Source organism: Scyliorhinus torazame, chromosome 25 (genome assembly GCF_047496885.1).
Source record: "Scyliorhinus torazame isolate Kashiwa2021f chromosome 25, sScyTor2.1, whole genome shotgun sequence".
NCBI lineage: Eukaryota > Metazoa > Chordata > Chondrichthyes > Carcharhiniformes > Scyliorhinidae > Scyliorhinus > Scyliorhinus torazame.
The window spans coordinates 22,134,342-22,149,135 of NC_092731.1; the positions used below are offsets into that span (position 1 = coordinate 22,134,342).

At 52.1% G+C, this 14,794-nt stretch overlaps 1 protein-coding gene across 1 annotated transcript in view; it reads right to left on the bottom strand.

Moving 5' to 3' along the window:
• Positions 1-14,794, bottom strand: part of LOC140402404 (mitogen-activated protein kinase kinase kinase kinase 5-like) — a 211,746-nt gene that overhangs the window by 59,269 nt on the left and 137,683 nt on the right. Inside the window, exons 11-14 of the mRNA XM_072490159.1 lie at positions 13,493-13,574; positions 10,749-10,865; positions 9,571-9,649; positions 5,705-5,760 (exon numbers count right to left, since the gene is read on the bottom strand). Of these exons, the coding sequence (XP_072346260.1) occupies positions 5,705-5,760; positions 9,571-9,649; positions 10,749-10,865; positions 13,493-13,574 (334 nt within the window). The remainder of the gene's footprint in view (positions 1-5,704; positions 5,761-9,570; positions 9,650-10,748; positions 10,866-13,492; positions 13,575-14,794) is intronic.

Genomic DNA, 14,794 nt, shown 5'->3' on the forward strand with positions numbered 1-14,794 from the left:
TGAGGGGTCAGAGTGGACTGTGAGGGGTCAGAGTGGACTGTGAGGGTTCAGACTGGATTGTGAGGGTTCAGAGTGGACTGTGAGGGGTCAGACTGGACTGTGAGGGGTCAGACTGGACTGTAAGGGGTCAGACTGGACTGTGAGGGGTCAGACTGGACTGTGAGGGGTCAGACTGGACTGTGAGGGGTCAGACTGGAGTATGAGGGGTCAGAGTGGACTGTGAGGGGTCAGACTGGACTGTGAGGGGTCAGACTGGACTGTGAGGGGTCAGACTGGAGTATGAGGGGTCAGACTGGGCTGTGAGGGTTCAGACTGGATTGTGAGGGTTCAGAGTGGATTGTGAGGGGTCAGACTGGACTGTGAGGGGTCAGACTGGACTGTGAGGGGTCAGACTGGATTGTGAGGGTTCAGAGTGGATTGTGAGGGGTCAGACTGGACTGTGAGGGGTCAGACTGGACTGTGAGGGGTCAGAGTGGACTGTGAGGGGTCAGACTGGACTGTGAGGGGTCAGACTGGACTGTGAGGGGTCAGAGTGGATTGTGAGGGGTCAGACTGGACTGTGAGGGGTCAGAGTGGACTGTGAGGGGTCTGAGTGGACTGTGAGGGTTCAGACTGGATTGTGAGGGTTCAGAGTGGATTGTGAGGGGTCAGACTGGACTGTGAGGGGTCAGACTGGACTGTGAGGGGTCAGAGTGGACTGTGAGGGGTCAGACTGGACTGTGAGGGGTCAGACTGGAGTATGAGGGGTCAGACTGGACTGTGAGGGGTCAGACTGGACTGTGAGGGGTCAGACTGGACTGTGAGGGGTCAGAGTGGACTGTGAGGGGTCAGACTGGACTGTGAGGGGTCAGACTGGAGTATGAGGGGTCAGACTGGACTGTGAGGGGTCAGACTGGAGTATGAGCGGTCAGACTGGGCTGTGAGGGGTCAGACTGGAGTATGAGGGGTCAGACTGGACTGTGAGGGGTCAGACTGGAGTATGAGGGGTCAGACTGGGCTGTGAGGGTTCAGACTGGACTGTGAGGGGTCAGACTGGAGTGTGAGGGGTCAGACTGGACTGTGAGGGGTCAGACTGGAGTATGAGGGGTCAGACTGGACTGTGAGGGGTCAGACTGGATTGTGAGGGGTCAGACTGGACTGTGAGGGGTCAGAGTGGACTGTGAGGGGTCAGACTGGACTGTGAGGGGTCAGACTGGACTGTGAGGGGTCAGACTGGAGTATGAGGGGTCAGACTGGACTGTGAGGGGTCAGACTGGAGTATGAGGGGTCAGACTGGACTGTGAGGGGTCAGACTGGAGTATGAGCGGTCAGACTGGACTGTGAGGGGTCAGACTGGACTGTGAGGGTTCAGACTGGACTGTGAGGGGTCAGACTGGAGTGTGAGGGGTCAGACTGGACTGTGAGGGGTCAGACTGGAGTATGAGGGGTCAGACTGGACTGTGAGGGGTCAGACTGGATTGTGAGGGGTCAGACTGGACTGTGAGGGGTCAGAGTGGACTGTGAGGGGTCAGACTGGAGTATGAGGGGTCAGACTGGACTGTGAGGGGTCAGACTGGAGTATGAGGGGTCAGACTGGACTGTGAGGGGTCAGACTGGAGTATGAGCGGTCAGACTGGACTGTGAGGGGTCAGACTGGACTGTGAGGGTTCAGACTGGACTGTGAGGGGTCAGACTGGAGTGTGAGGGGTCAGACTGGACTGTGAGGGGTCAGACTGGAGTATGAGGGGTCAGACTGGACTGTGAGGGGTCAGACTGGATTGTGAGGGGTCAGACTGGACTGTGAGGGGTCAGAGTGGACTGTGAGGGTTCAGACTGGATTGTGAGGGTTCAGAGTGGATTGTGAGGGGTCAGACTGGACTGTGAGGGGTCAGACTGGACTGTGAGGGGTCAGAGTGGACTGTGAGGGGTCAGACTGGACTGTGAGGGGTCAGACTGGAGTATGAGGGGTCAGACTGGACTGTGAGGGGTCAGACTGGAGTATGAGGGGTCAGACTGGGCTGTGAGGGTTCAGACTGGACTGTGAGGGTTCAGACTGGAGTATGAGGGGTCAGACTGGACTGTGAGGGGTCAGACTGGACTGTGAGGGGTCAGACTGGACTGTGAGGGGTCAGACTGGACTGTGAGGGGTCAGACTGGACTGTGAGGGGTCAGACTGGAGTATGAGGGGTCAGACTGGACTGTGAGGGGTCAGACTGGACTGTGAGGGGTCAGACTGGACTGTGAGGGGTCAGACTGGACTGTGAGGGGTCAGACTGGACTGTGAGGGGTCAGACTGGAGTATGAGGGGTCAGACTGGAGTATGAGGGGTCAGAGTGGACTGTGAGGGGTCAGAGTGGACTGTGAGGGGTCAGAGTGGAGTATGAGGGGTCAGACTGGGCTGTGAGGGTTCAGACTGGACTGTGAGGGGTCAGACTGGAGTATGAGGGGTCAGACTGGACTGTGAGGGGTCAGACTGGACTGTGAGGGGTCAGACTGGACTGTGAGGGGTCAGACTGGACTGTGAGGGGTCAGACTGGACTGTGAGGGGTCAGACTGGACTGTGAGGGGTCAGAGTGGACTGTGAGGGGTCAGAGTGGACTGTGAGGGGTCAGACTGGACTGTGAGGGGTCAGAGTGGACTGTGAGGGGTCAGACTGGACTGTGAGGGGTCAGAGTGGACTGTGAGGGGTCAGACTGGACTGTGAGGGGTCAGACTGGACTGTGAGGGGTCAGACTGGACTGTGAGGGGTCAGAGTGGACTGTGAGGGGTCAGACAGGGCTGTGAGGGGTCAGACAGGGCTGTGAGGGGTCAGACAGGGCTGTGAGGGGTCAGAGTGGACTGTGAGGGGTCAGACTGGACTGTGAGGGGTCAGAGTGGACTGTGAGGGGTCAGACAGGGCTGTGAGGGGTCAGACAGGGCTGTGAGGGGTCAGACTGGACTGTGAGGGGTCAGACTGGACTGTGAGGGGTCAGACTGGACTGTGAGGGGTCAGACTGGAGTATGAGGGGTCAGACTGGAGTATGAGGGGTCAGAGTGGACTGTGAGGGGTCAGACTGGACTGTGAGGGGTCAGACTGGACTGTGAGGGGTCAGACTGGACTGTGAGGGGTCAGACTGGACTGTGAGGGGTCAGACTGGACTGTGAGGGGTCAGACTGGACTGTGAGGGGTCAGACTGGAGTATGAGGGGTCAGACTGGAGTATGAGGGGTCAGAGTGGACTGTGAGGGGTCAGAGTGGACTGTGAGGGGTCAGAGTGGAGTATGAGGGGTCAGACTGGGCTGTGAGGGTTCAGACTGGACTGTGAGGGGTCAGACTGGACTGTGAGGGGTCAGAGTGGACTGTGAGGGGTCAGAGTGGAGTATGAGGGGTCAGACTGGGCTGTGAGGGTTCAGAGTGGATTGTGAGGGGTCAGAGTGGACTGTGAGGGGTCAGAGTGGACTGTGAGGGGTCAGACTGGACTGTGAGGGGTCAGACTGGACTGTGAGGGGTCAGACTGGACTGTGAGGGGTCAGACTGGACTGTAAGGGGTCAGACTGGACTGTAAGGGGTCAGACGACTGTAAGGGGTCAGACTGGATTGTGAGGGTTCAGACTGGCAAGACTGGACTTTGAGAGTTCAGGCAGGATTAGAATGGACTGTGTGGGTTCAGGCAGAGTCCCAGACTTTGTAGGGTCACACAGTGTCACACTGGACTGTGTGGGGTCAGACAGGGTCAGACTGGACTGTGTGGGGTCAGACAGGGTCAGGGTGGACTATGTGGGGTCAGACAGGGTCAGACTGGGCTGTGTGGGGTCAGACAGGGTCAGACTGGGCTGTGTGGGGTCAGACAGGGTCAGGGTGGACTATGTGGGGTCAGACAAGGTCAGGCTTGAGTGTGAAGACTCTGATAGGCTCAGTCTAGATGGTGTATGGTCAGTCTGGGTCACACTGGACTGTGCGGGGGTCACACAGGGTCAGTCTGGATGGTAGGAGGTCCAACAGGGTCAGACTGGACTATGTGGGGTCAGCCAGGGTCAGACTGGACTATGTGGGGTCAGCCAGGGTCAGACTGGACTATGTGGGGTCAGCCAGGGTCAGACTGGACTATGTGGGGTTCAGCCAGGGTCAGACTGGACTATGTGGGGTCAGCCAGGGTCAGACTGGACTATGTGGGGTCAGCCAGGGTCAGGCTGGACTATGTGGGGTCAGGCAGGGTCAGACTGGACTATGTGGGGTCAGACATGGTCAGGCTGGTGTGAAGACTCTGATAGGGTCAGTCTAGATGGTGTATGGTCAGACTGGGTCAGCCAGGATAGTGTGGGGTCAGACTGAGCTGTGTGGGGTCCGACAGGGTCAGTTTGAATAGTATGGGGTCAGACAGGGTCGGCCTGGAGTGTGAGGACTCAGGCAGTGTCAGTCTGGACAGTGTGGGGTGAGGGATGATGGGACGGATCATGCAGCAAGCCACAGGATACCCTTTGGAATGGACCAAAAGTGGCATTTCTCAGCCCCAGTGTCTGTGTCTCTGACAGGAGGACCCCCTCCCTCACCCGGTTCCTGACTTATACTGGAGCATAACCCATATCTGAACAATTTGGGATGGAATATAAACCTGTCAGCCAAGGCTCAGTGGATAGTGCTTTTACCTCCCTATCGGAAGGTTGTGTATTCAAATACTGCTCCAGGATCCTGAACACAAAGTTCCAGCTGACATTCAGTACTGAGGGAGTGCTGCGTTATCAGAAACGCTGTATGTCAGAAGCGATGACCTCCCAAGCAGAGGTGAACAATCACACAGAGCTATTTTAAAGTAGAGCAGGGGAGTACCCCCCATTGCCCTGGGGAAATACTTGCCCCTCAATCAATAACGGGTCAGTATTATATTTAGTGTTTGCGGGACTTTGCAAATTGGATATTGTGTTTCCCACACTGCAACTATTCAGGAATGCCACATTGTCAGTGAGGCACTTTGGGAGCTCTGGAGGATGAGCAAGGAACTATATAAATGCAAGTGTGTCCTCCTCATTGCCCCATTCACAGTGACTGTGCTATTCAATTGCTGTCTGCACCACTCAGGTTGTCACAGGGGGTGTGATTCTCCGATCGCGGGCTAGAGTGTCCGCGCCGTCGTGAACGCCGTCGCAAAACGGGCCCAGGCACTAGCGATTGGGGGCCAGCACTGGAGCGGTTGAAGCCGCTCCAGCCTCACTTCCTGGCGTGCACTGGGGGCGGCGCCAACCCGCGCATGCGCGGTGCCTTTACGGAACGCACCGGCCCGGACGCAACATGGCGCGGGGGTTCTGGGGCCGGACGCGCAACAAAGTAGGCCCGAGGGGGGGGGGGGGGGGGGGGGGGTTGGCCGGCCCGCCGATCGGTGGGCCCCGATCGTGGGCCAGACCCCATCGGAGGCCGCCCCCCGGGGATGGAGCCCCCCCCCCCACAGGAACCCCCCGAGTTCCTGCCGGCAGCGACCAGGTGTGGACGGAGCCGACGGGACTCTGCTTTTTCCCCCCGGCCGCTCGGCCCACCCGGGCCGGAGAATCGGCGGCCCTGCCCCGTACAGCGGCCCGCCTCCAGCGCCGCGCCAAACACACCGCCGCAAATGGCGGCGATTCTCCTCACCCCGGAGAACGGCGTCGGGGCGCGTGGCGCGGTTGCGGCGATTTTCCGGCCCGGCGCGGGGCCAGGAGAATCGCGCCCAGGATTTCTGCTGGGTGACTCCAGGTTGACCGACGTAAAGCCTCACCTTATTCTGCCAGGACTCCTCCCTCTGTATGGCTTGTTCAAATTGAATCTGGTGAACTGCAAAAACACGGTCAGGTTGTCAGAAGCCGTCAAATCTTTAAGGGGCATTCTTTCATTGAGCTGATATTTGTCACCAAGTCTGCCAAGCTCTGCAGCAGCTCTCCCACTGAAACTCAGTCCAACTTCAGGACATCGAACCGGGAGATAAACGCCCAAAAAACACAAAACTACAAGCTGCCTCCAATATTCACTTGGGGGGGGGGAAAAACTTCTCCCGATGTATCTGCCTGGTAACCGCAAAGCGTGTGAGTCGCATCTTTTTGTTTGATTTTGAGATGTGAGCATCATTGGCAAGGAAACGATTTGTTGCCCATTTCCAGTTGACCATAAATTGAGATTCCAGCCTATTGCAGAGCGGCATTTAAGAGTCAACCACATTTGCTGTGGTTCTGGTGTCACAGGTAGGCCAGACCTGGTCAGGACGGCAGATTTCCTTCCCTGAAGGGAATTAGTGAACCAGATGGGTTTGCAACAATTCAGTATTTTCATGATTATTATTATTAAAGAGTCCAGGGGGCGGGATTCTCGGACCCCCCGCCGGGTCGGAGAATCGCTGGGGGGGGCGGCGTGAATCCCGCCCCCGCCGGCTGCCAAATTCTCCAGCAGCGGGGATTTGGTGGGGGCGGGAATCAGGTCGCACCGGGTGGCGGCCGCTAGCAGCGGCCCTCCTGGCGATTCTCCGGCCCGCGATGGGCCGAGTGGCCGCCTGTTTTTTTTTTTTGCCGATCCCGCTGGCATAAATTAGACTAGGTCCTTACCGGCGGGACCTGGCGGCGGGGCGGCCTCCGGGGTCCTCGGGGGGGGGGGGGGCACGGGGGGGATCTGGCCCCGGGAGGTGCCCCCATGGTGGCCTGGCCCGTGATCGGGGCCCACCGATCCGCGTGCCTGTGCCGTGGGGGCACTCTATTCTTCCGCATCGGCCGCTGTGGTCCTCCGCCATGGCCATTATGAAGTGTACATTGGCAGAGGCAATCCATTTTTTGACTCTGAGTGTGCCCAAGCGAAGAGGATCCCCCCAGCGCAAGCGCTGGGATGATGCCAGCACACGCTGGCGCTCCCGTGCATGCGCCAACTCGCGCTGGCCGGCGGAGACCCTTCGGCGCCGGTTGGCGTGGTGCCAAGCCCCTTCCCCGCTGGTTGGCACGACGCAAACCACTCCGGCGCCAGCCTAGCCCCTGAAGGTGCGGATCCTCCGCACCTTCGGAGCGGCCAGACGCCGGAGTGGTTCACGCCACTCCTTCCCGCCGGAGTTGCCCGCCCCGCCGATTCCCGCAGAATCACGCCCACGGCTGGTTTATTCCTGATTTTTTTCGTTCATTGAAGTTACATTCTCCCAGCTGCCATGGTGGGATTCCAGACCTCGGACTGGCCAACCCAGTAGCGTGAGCACTATTTTATTCTCATGCTGGCTCTCCAGTTGCTTCATGCAGAGTACACAGTATTTATTTTGCTATTGCGACTCACCGGGCTGACTGAGGTCAGGAGATTATGAAGTGTACATTGGCGGAGGCAATCCATTTTTTGACTCTGAGTGTGCCCACAGGGGTGCAGTTGGAGATTAACTAGTTGGAATCACATAACCTCCCAGTATGGGGCACTCCTTGTCCAGGTAGGACATCCATTTGAGCATTGATGAGTTTAATCTGTTGAAGTCCATCCCTGCAACACTTTCCAGATAATCATCACATTTGTATTAAAGGGTGCTCAGTGAATTGACTCTAAACAGAGCTGGGCTGGGAGATCCAGACCATCCTTCCTCATCTTGGAATTATATAGCTCAGAAGGAGGCCATTCGGCCTTTCGAGCCTGTGCCGGCTATATAAAGAGCTGTCCAATTGGTGCCCGCTGATCTGGCTCTTTCCAAGTCACTCTAGAAATGCATAGAATTCACAGTGCAGAAGGAGGCCACTCGGCCCATCGAGTCTGCACCGGCCCTTGGAAAGAGCACCCTACTTAAGCCCATGCCTCCACCCTATCCCCGTAACCCTACTAATCTTTTGGACACAAAGGGACAATTTAGCATGGCCAGTCCACCTAATCCGTGGGAGAAAACCGGAGGAAACCCACGCAGACACAGGGAGAAAGTGCAAATTCCGCACAGAGGACGGAATTGAACCCTGGTCCCTGGCGCTGTGAGGCAGCAGTGCTAACCGCTGTGCCACTGTGCTTCCTTTTCAAATATCCAACCAATTCCCTTTTGTAAATTACTATTGAATCTGCTTCCACTGCCCTCACAGACAGAGCATTTTGGATTATAAGAACTTACTAAAAAAAAAATGTTTCCTCTAGTTTTATTGTGAATGCTTTTAAATCCTCTGGTTCCTGACCTTTCTAAGGGTGTAAAAAGTTTCTCCTTGGTTTACTTGATCAAGAGATAAAGCACCTCAACAGTTTCACATATGATGGAACATTCTGGAACCTAACGTTCGCAGCCACATTTTGGACCTGTTTTTTTGTTGTTGTTTATTGCTAACCTGCCACAAATTGAGGGCAGGACATTTTTTTGCGAGGGTGGGGGGGGGGGGGGGGGAGAGAAATCTCTGGGGCGTTGCAGCCTCCCCACCCTGACATCGATGTCCCCTGCCCTCACACCCCCTGACAATGACCTCCTCAATCCCACCACCATGTGGAAACCATGGCAGTGAAACTCCGTTTGCCTGCTTTGGTTCACTGCCCTGTGGGGATAGCCAAGAGAAGGATGACTGGGGATGCCTGGGGTAGCGGTGGGAGAGCACTGGCCCCCTTTCTGCTGCAGAGTGCCCCTTACTGGGTTCCACTTCCTCCCTTTGGGCCTGGTCTTTTTTAGGCCTGCACGCAGGCCAGGAATTTCTTGGAGGCCTCTTGAGTGGCGGGAATCAGACTTGGAGCCCTCACGGTGAAATATCCAATTAGGAAACATGGAATTACAAAGAATTATAGGACAGGAACAGGCCATTTGGTCCAACCGGTCTATGCAGGTGTTAATGCTCCACACCAATTTCCTCCCACTCCTTCTTCATTTAATCCCATCAACATTTCCTAACACTTTCGCCCCTTGGCTTTATCTATCTCCTCCTTAAATAGATCAATGCTATTTGCCCCAGCTAGTCCTCTTGGTTGTGATTTTCACGTTCTCATTACTCTGAGGAGAGAGATTTCCCCTGAATTTCCGATCGGATTTATTGGTGACCACCTTCTATTTATGATGCCTAGTTTTGGACTACCTCGTAAGTAGAAGCATCTTCTCTATGTCCAGCTTATCAAGTCCCTTCTAATTTTTAAACCCTGTATCAGGGTATCAGCATAGTCTTCTCTTTCGTAATGATGTGGAGGTGCCAGCGTTGGACTGGGGTGAGCACAGTAAGAAGTCTCACAACACCAGGTTAAAGTCCCAACAGGTTTGTTTCAAATCACTAGCTTTCGGAGCGCTGCTCCTTCCTCAGGTGAATCATTCACCTGAGGAAGGAGCAGCGCTCCGAAAGCTAGTGTTTGAAACAAACCTGTTGGAATTTAACCTGGTGTTGTAAGACTCCTTACTGTTCTCTTTCGTAGAAAGACAAGCCTCAGCCGGTTCACTCTTCCTGATAAGGATAACCTCTCAGTTCCAGATTCATCGATGGAAACTGGGTTCAGGGTGAAGGGCGGTGACGGAATTCCCGCCTCAATATTCCTGAGGTGGGAAAAAGAAAATCCAGGTCTTGAAGTTCACAACAAACCCCATCGCGCACCCGTACAATCTACTGTAGGATTTTTCCCAAACTAAACTGCCAGCCAGCACTGGCCAAAGAAAACCTAGTGAATCAACTTGCTGGGAATCTGTAAACTTACGCTTTATTTCTGAGCTTGTTCTCTCTGCTTGCGAGTGCCGGTTAGTCGAGTGAATCCTGCGCGGGACGGCAGGAGGAGGCTGTATGGAAGAGACAGGGTCAAAGGGTAAACCAGTATCTCATTGTGGTTAGATCCAGAGTAAAGCTCCCTCTACACTGTCCTGTCAATCTCTCCCAGGACAGGTAGGTCAAGATACAGAGTAAAGCTCCCTACATTGTCCCATCAAAATCGCCCACAGCGGGTACGGCATGTGTTAGATACAGAGTAAAGTTTCCTCTACACTGCCCAATTCTCCCAGGACAGGTACGTCCAATCCTTGCAGAGCACAAAGCACTGACTTCCCTGCCCTGTTACTAATAATTCAGGATCACAGGCCTGAAAACATGAACTGGACTCGGGTAGAGGCTCCACTATGGGGGAGCTGTCAGAGAACGTGAACAGCTACTGTTGGCAAATATATTACAGCTGGGAGATTGTAGATATTGTTCACTATAAATGCCCTTTACTCACTGGGGGAGCCAGTGGGGCAGCTTTCTGGACTGTGTGGGGTGGGGAAAGGGACATGAAGAGATTTCTCTTATGCTGGACTGCACTGTGGAACTTTTGCCCAATTCCAGTAAGAGTGAGATGCCAGTCCGTTCCCACAGGACTGATGCCTGAAATTCCCCAGTAGGACTGAGACACCTGTATTTCCACCAATCCCAGGAGGATTGAGACACCTGTACTTCCCCCAATCCTAGTAGGTCCGAGGCCCGACAATCCCCGATCCCAACACCTGTACTTCCCCCAACCCCTGTAGGACCGAAGCCTGACTAACGCAGTTCCTGGAGAAGTGAGGAGCACACTTCAACAATCTCAGTCGGAACAAGTTGTGAACAGCCCCAATCTAAAAAGGAGGGCGGGCTACACTTGCCCCAATCCCAATAGAACGGAGGCCTGAACCGCCCCCAATCCCAGTAGGACTATCCTGAACTTCTCCTAAACCCAGTAGGAGGGACAGGCCTACACTTCCCCCAGTGCCAGTAGGAAGCAGAGGGCCTGCATGTCTTTTGTGACCCCACTAACAAGAGGCATCAGTACGAGTGGAAGTTTCTGCTCTAACTCTGTTGCCCCAGTTAGGTCAAAGGTCCCCAAGCAGTAAGGGGACCTACAGCACAAGTACTCATAAGGTAACACACCTCAATGTCATCATCGTCCGCCTCCTGGATGTTGGAGTGTTTCTCTGGGTTTCGGAGCTTGTCGATTATTTCATGTACCAGGACCCGGCTCAGGCCAGACTGTGCCACAAACTGGTGCTAAAGGAGAGCAAGTGAAATGGGAGCAAGGAGTGGGAGGAACGGCAAGGTAAAGAAATGGAGAAAAAGTTGAAAGAGAGACAAAAAGGAGAGCAGGAGAGAATGAAAGACCAAAGGAAGAGATGGTGAGATGGGAAGAGAGAAACACAATTTATAAAATTTCAAAATTGGTACAATCATACAGCACAGATAGTGCCTATTCTGCTCATCTGTGTCAGGAGTCTGTGTCAGCTCCTTGAACTGAATTCACTGCCTTGCTCTCCACATAGCCCAGATTTGTTTTTAACTTCAAATTCCCTTTTGAAAGCTTATTACAGTATTAAATCTGCTTCCACTGTCCTTCCTATCAGCGCATTCCCGATTATACCAACGTACTGTGTAAAAAACAATTCTCCTCATCTCCCCCTCTGCCTGTTTTACAAATTATTTTAAATCTATTTCCTCTGGTTTCTGACCCTCCCTCTAGTGGAAGCAGTTTATATTACTTTTAGCAAAAAAAAAAATCATAATTTTGAATGCCTCTAAATCTTCCCTTGAGCCTCATTGTACTAAGAAGAGCAATCCTACTTTCCTCGTCTGTCCGCACGAATGAAGTAGCTCATCGCTGTGGTAATTTGAGTACATTTCCTGAATATGTTATCAGTTTTCCAGTTGGAGTAGTACGCTGTGCCACTATTCCTGACAAGAATGGAGATGATTGGGTAAATTCCACCCCCCCTCTCCCCCTGCGTCAGTAGAGCCTGGAGATCACACTACTATAAGACACTTGGATTGACTTTACACACTGTCTTGTGAGAGTACCTTTAAGAAATGGGTGTTTATAAATGGGTGTGTATATAAGTATCTGTAGTAAGAGTACCTTTAAGAAATGGGTGTTTATTACTCAGAGAGTGGGTGGAGCTGGGCTTTGTGTCGGCTTTTTACTTTCGTTTTAAGCTGTTTGCTGCAGGGTGTGTTTTATTTTCGTTTTCAGAGCTGGATAGCTGCAGTCACAGCCAGAAGGTGTATTAGAGTCTCTGTAATCTAAAGAATGCAAATCGATCCTTTGGTGATTTAAAACTAATAACTGCACTCAGTAGTGACTTTAACCTGATGTGCTTCTGTTGAAAGGTTTTGTTTTAAGTCTTATGGATGGAAAAAGGAAAGTAAGATTACTTAGTGTTGTATTCTTTGGGGGTTGTATCTGAATTAATGGTTGTTACGATGTTCACTGTATGTTTTAAAAAGGTTAACTTGAGTTCATAGAATAAACATTGTTTTGCTTTAAAAAATACTTTTCCATTTCTGCTGTACCACACCTGGAGAGTGGGCCGTGTGCTCCCCATACCACAATCTAATAATAGTTGTGGGTCAGGTGAACTCCATGATACACTTTGGGGTTCTTTAAGCCCTGGCCCATAACACCACACACACACACAACCTGTATTGTTGTGATAATTTTGAATGCCTCTAAATCTTCCCTTGAGCCTCATTGTACTAAGAAGAGCAATCCTACTTTCCTCGTCTGTCCGCACGAATGAAGTAGCTCATCGCTGTGGTAATTTGAGTACATTTCCTGAATATGTTATCAGTTTTCCAGTTGAAGTAGTACGCTGTGCCACTATTCCTGACCAGAATGGAGATGATTGGGTAAATCCCCCCCCCCTCCCCCCCCCCCCACCCCCACCCCCCCACCCCCCCACCCCCCACCCCCGTCAGTAGAGTCCTTCACTCACTGCTGGACAGATCACCCTGCTTTTTCTGGAGACATGACTGTAGTTTCAGTCATGAATTCTGTTTGCTGTAGTTCAAGGAACTCTTAAACAGACTCTGTGGACTGTTAAATATCCCTATGTACCAAAGATCTTCCCTGTTCATCAGAGTGAGTGAATAAAGGGCCAAAAGTTTAAATAGTGGGCTTTCTGTGCTGCAGTGGATCCTGGGATCGTTCTGTCTCCATTGTGGTTTCTCATCATTGTGATATTCCTTGTATAGTTCTCCAAGATACTGGAAGCCTTGCCGTCGGAGTCTGAGCATATGTTGTTTTTCTGTTTGCTTAGATTCGATCTAATTTTAACTAAATTACTTCAGTAATTCCCTGGTACCATGTGATGTTCCTTGTATAGTTCTCCAAGGTAGCTAAAAGTTGTAGTGTTGACAAAGAACATTAAGCTATGTATTAAAAACAAAGCTAGTTTATGTACACTACTTTAAATGGTTCGCACACTCTACTAAGTAACAGCTAATAAAACAATAGTATTAAATCTATGCTACAGTAATCTATGTCTTTCTCATACAACTAACATTCTATCTCAACATTTCACTATCCTTCTCCTTAAACCTCTCCCAGAATGCTTAGAGACACAGCCTTTTATAAGACTACTCAATGATGCCATCTAGTGTTGAGATACATGAACATGTCTTGTTAACCCTTTACACTCCTTACATTATACATATCATTACAATCTAGACAGCAAAAGAGCAAGGATGGGATTTAGCATCAAGGTGAAAGGATCAGGTCGCGATTTGCAGGTTTGCAAGGTGAGAGGCCATCAACTTGTGAATGTGCAGATCAGTCAGCATGTGACCACAGGCTAATGTTACAACTCAATCCGGGCTTTACACCTAGATGCCGGATATGCGGTTACCGTGAGCATCTTGCTGGCGGCTGGCCTCTTCTTCGGATTCTTCGTTAACGTCTGCTTGGCAAAGTTGTGGAATGTTGCGCTCCTGAAGGGGAAGAGGGAAAAGTTCATGACTTCTGTCTCCCTTAAACAAAGGCCGATGCCTCCCCTGCCCAACCAACACCCCACACCCAGTAGGTTAACTCCTTTGCTTCTTCCATGCAGGTTCATAGAATTTGCGGTACAAAAACAGGCCATTCGACCCAACTGGCAATGATCCAGCATTGACGCTCCACACGAGTTTCCACCCATCCATCTTTATCTAGCCCTGTCAACATATTAATGATTTGGATGAGAGAACAAAATGTAACATCTCAAAGTTTGCAGATGATACCAAGTTGGGTGGGAGGGTGAAATGTGACGAGGATGCAGGGATCCTACAGCATGATCTGAACAGGTTGGGCGAGTGGGCAAATCAATGGCAGCATAATTTGGATAAGTGTGAGGTTATTCACTTTGGAAGCAAAAACAGGAAGGCAGCAGGACCTGGGTGTCCTTGTGCACCATTCGCTGAAGGTAAGCATGCAGGTGCAGTAGGCGGTAAAGAAGGCTAATGGTATGTTGGCCTTCATTGCGAGAGGGTTCGAGTACAGAAGCAGGGATGTGTTGCTGCAATTGTACAGGGCCTTGGTGAGGCCACCCCTGGAGTATTGTGGGCAGTTTTGGTCTCCTTCTCTGAGGAAGGATGTTCTTGCTCTCGAGGGAGTGCAGCGAAGGTTTACCAGACTGATTCCAGGGATGGCGGGACTGTCATATGAGGAGAGATTGACTAGGTTGGGATTGTTCTCACTGGAGTTCAGAAGAATGAGGGGGATCTCATAGAGACTTATAAAATTCTAACAGGAGTAGACAGGGTAGGTGCAGGGAAGATGTTCCCGATGGTGGGTGTGTCCAGAACCAGGGGGTCACAGTCTGAGGATTCAGAGTAAACCATTTCGGACACAGATGAGGAGGCATTTCTTCACCCAAAGAGTGGTGAGCCTGTGGAATTCATTACCACAGGAAGTAGTTGATGCTAAAACATTGCATATATTCAAGAGGTGGCTAGATATAGCACTTGGGGAGAATGGGATCAAAGGCTATGGGGAGAAAGCAGGATTAGGCTGTTGAGTTGGATGATCAGCCATGATCGTGATGAATGGCGGAGCAGGCTCGAAGGGCCAAAAGGCTTTCTCCTGCTCCTATCTTCTATGTATGTAACTATGTATATCATCTATACCTTTCTCCCTCGTGTACATATTTCGCTTCCCCTTGAAGGCATCAATG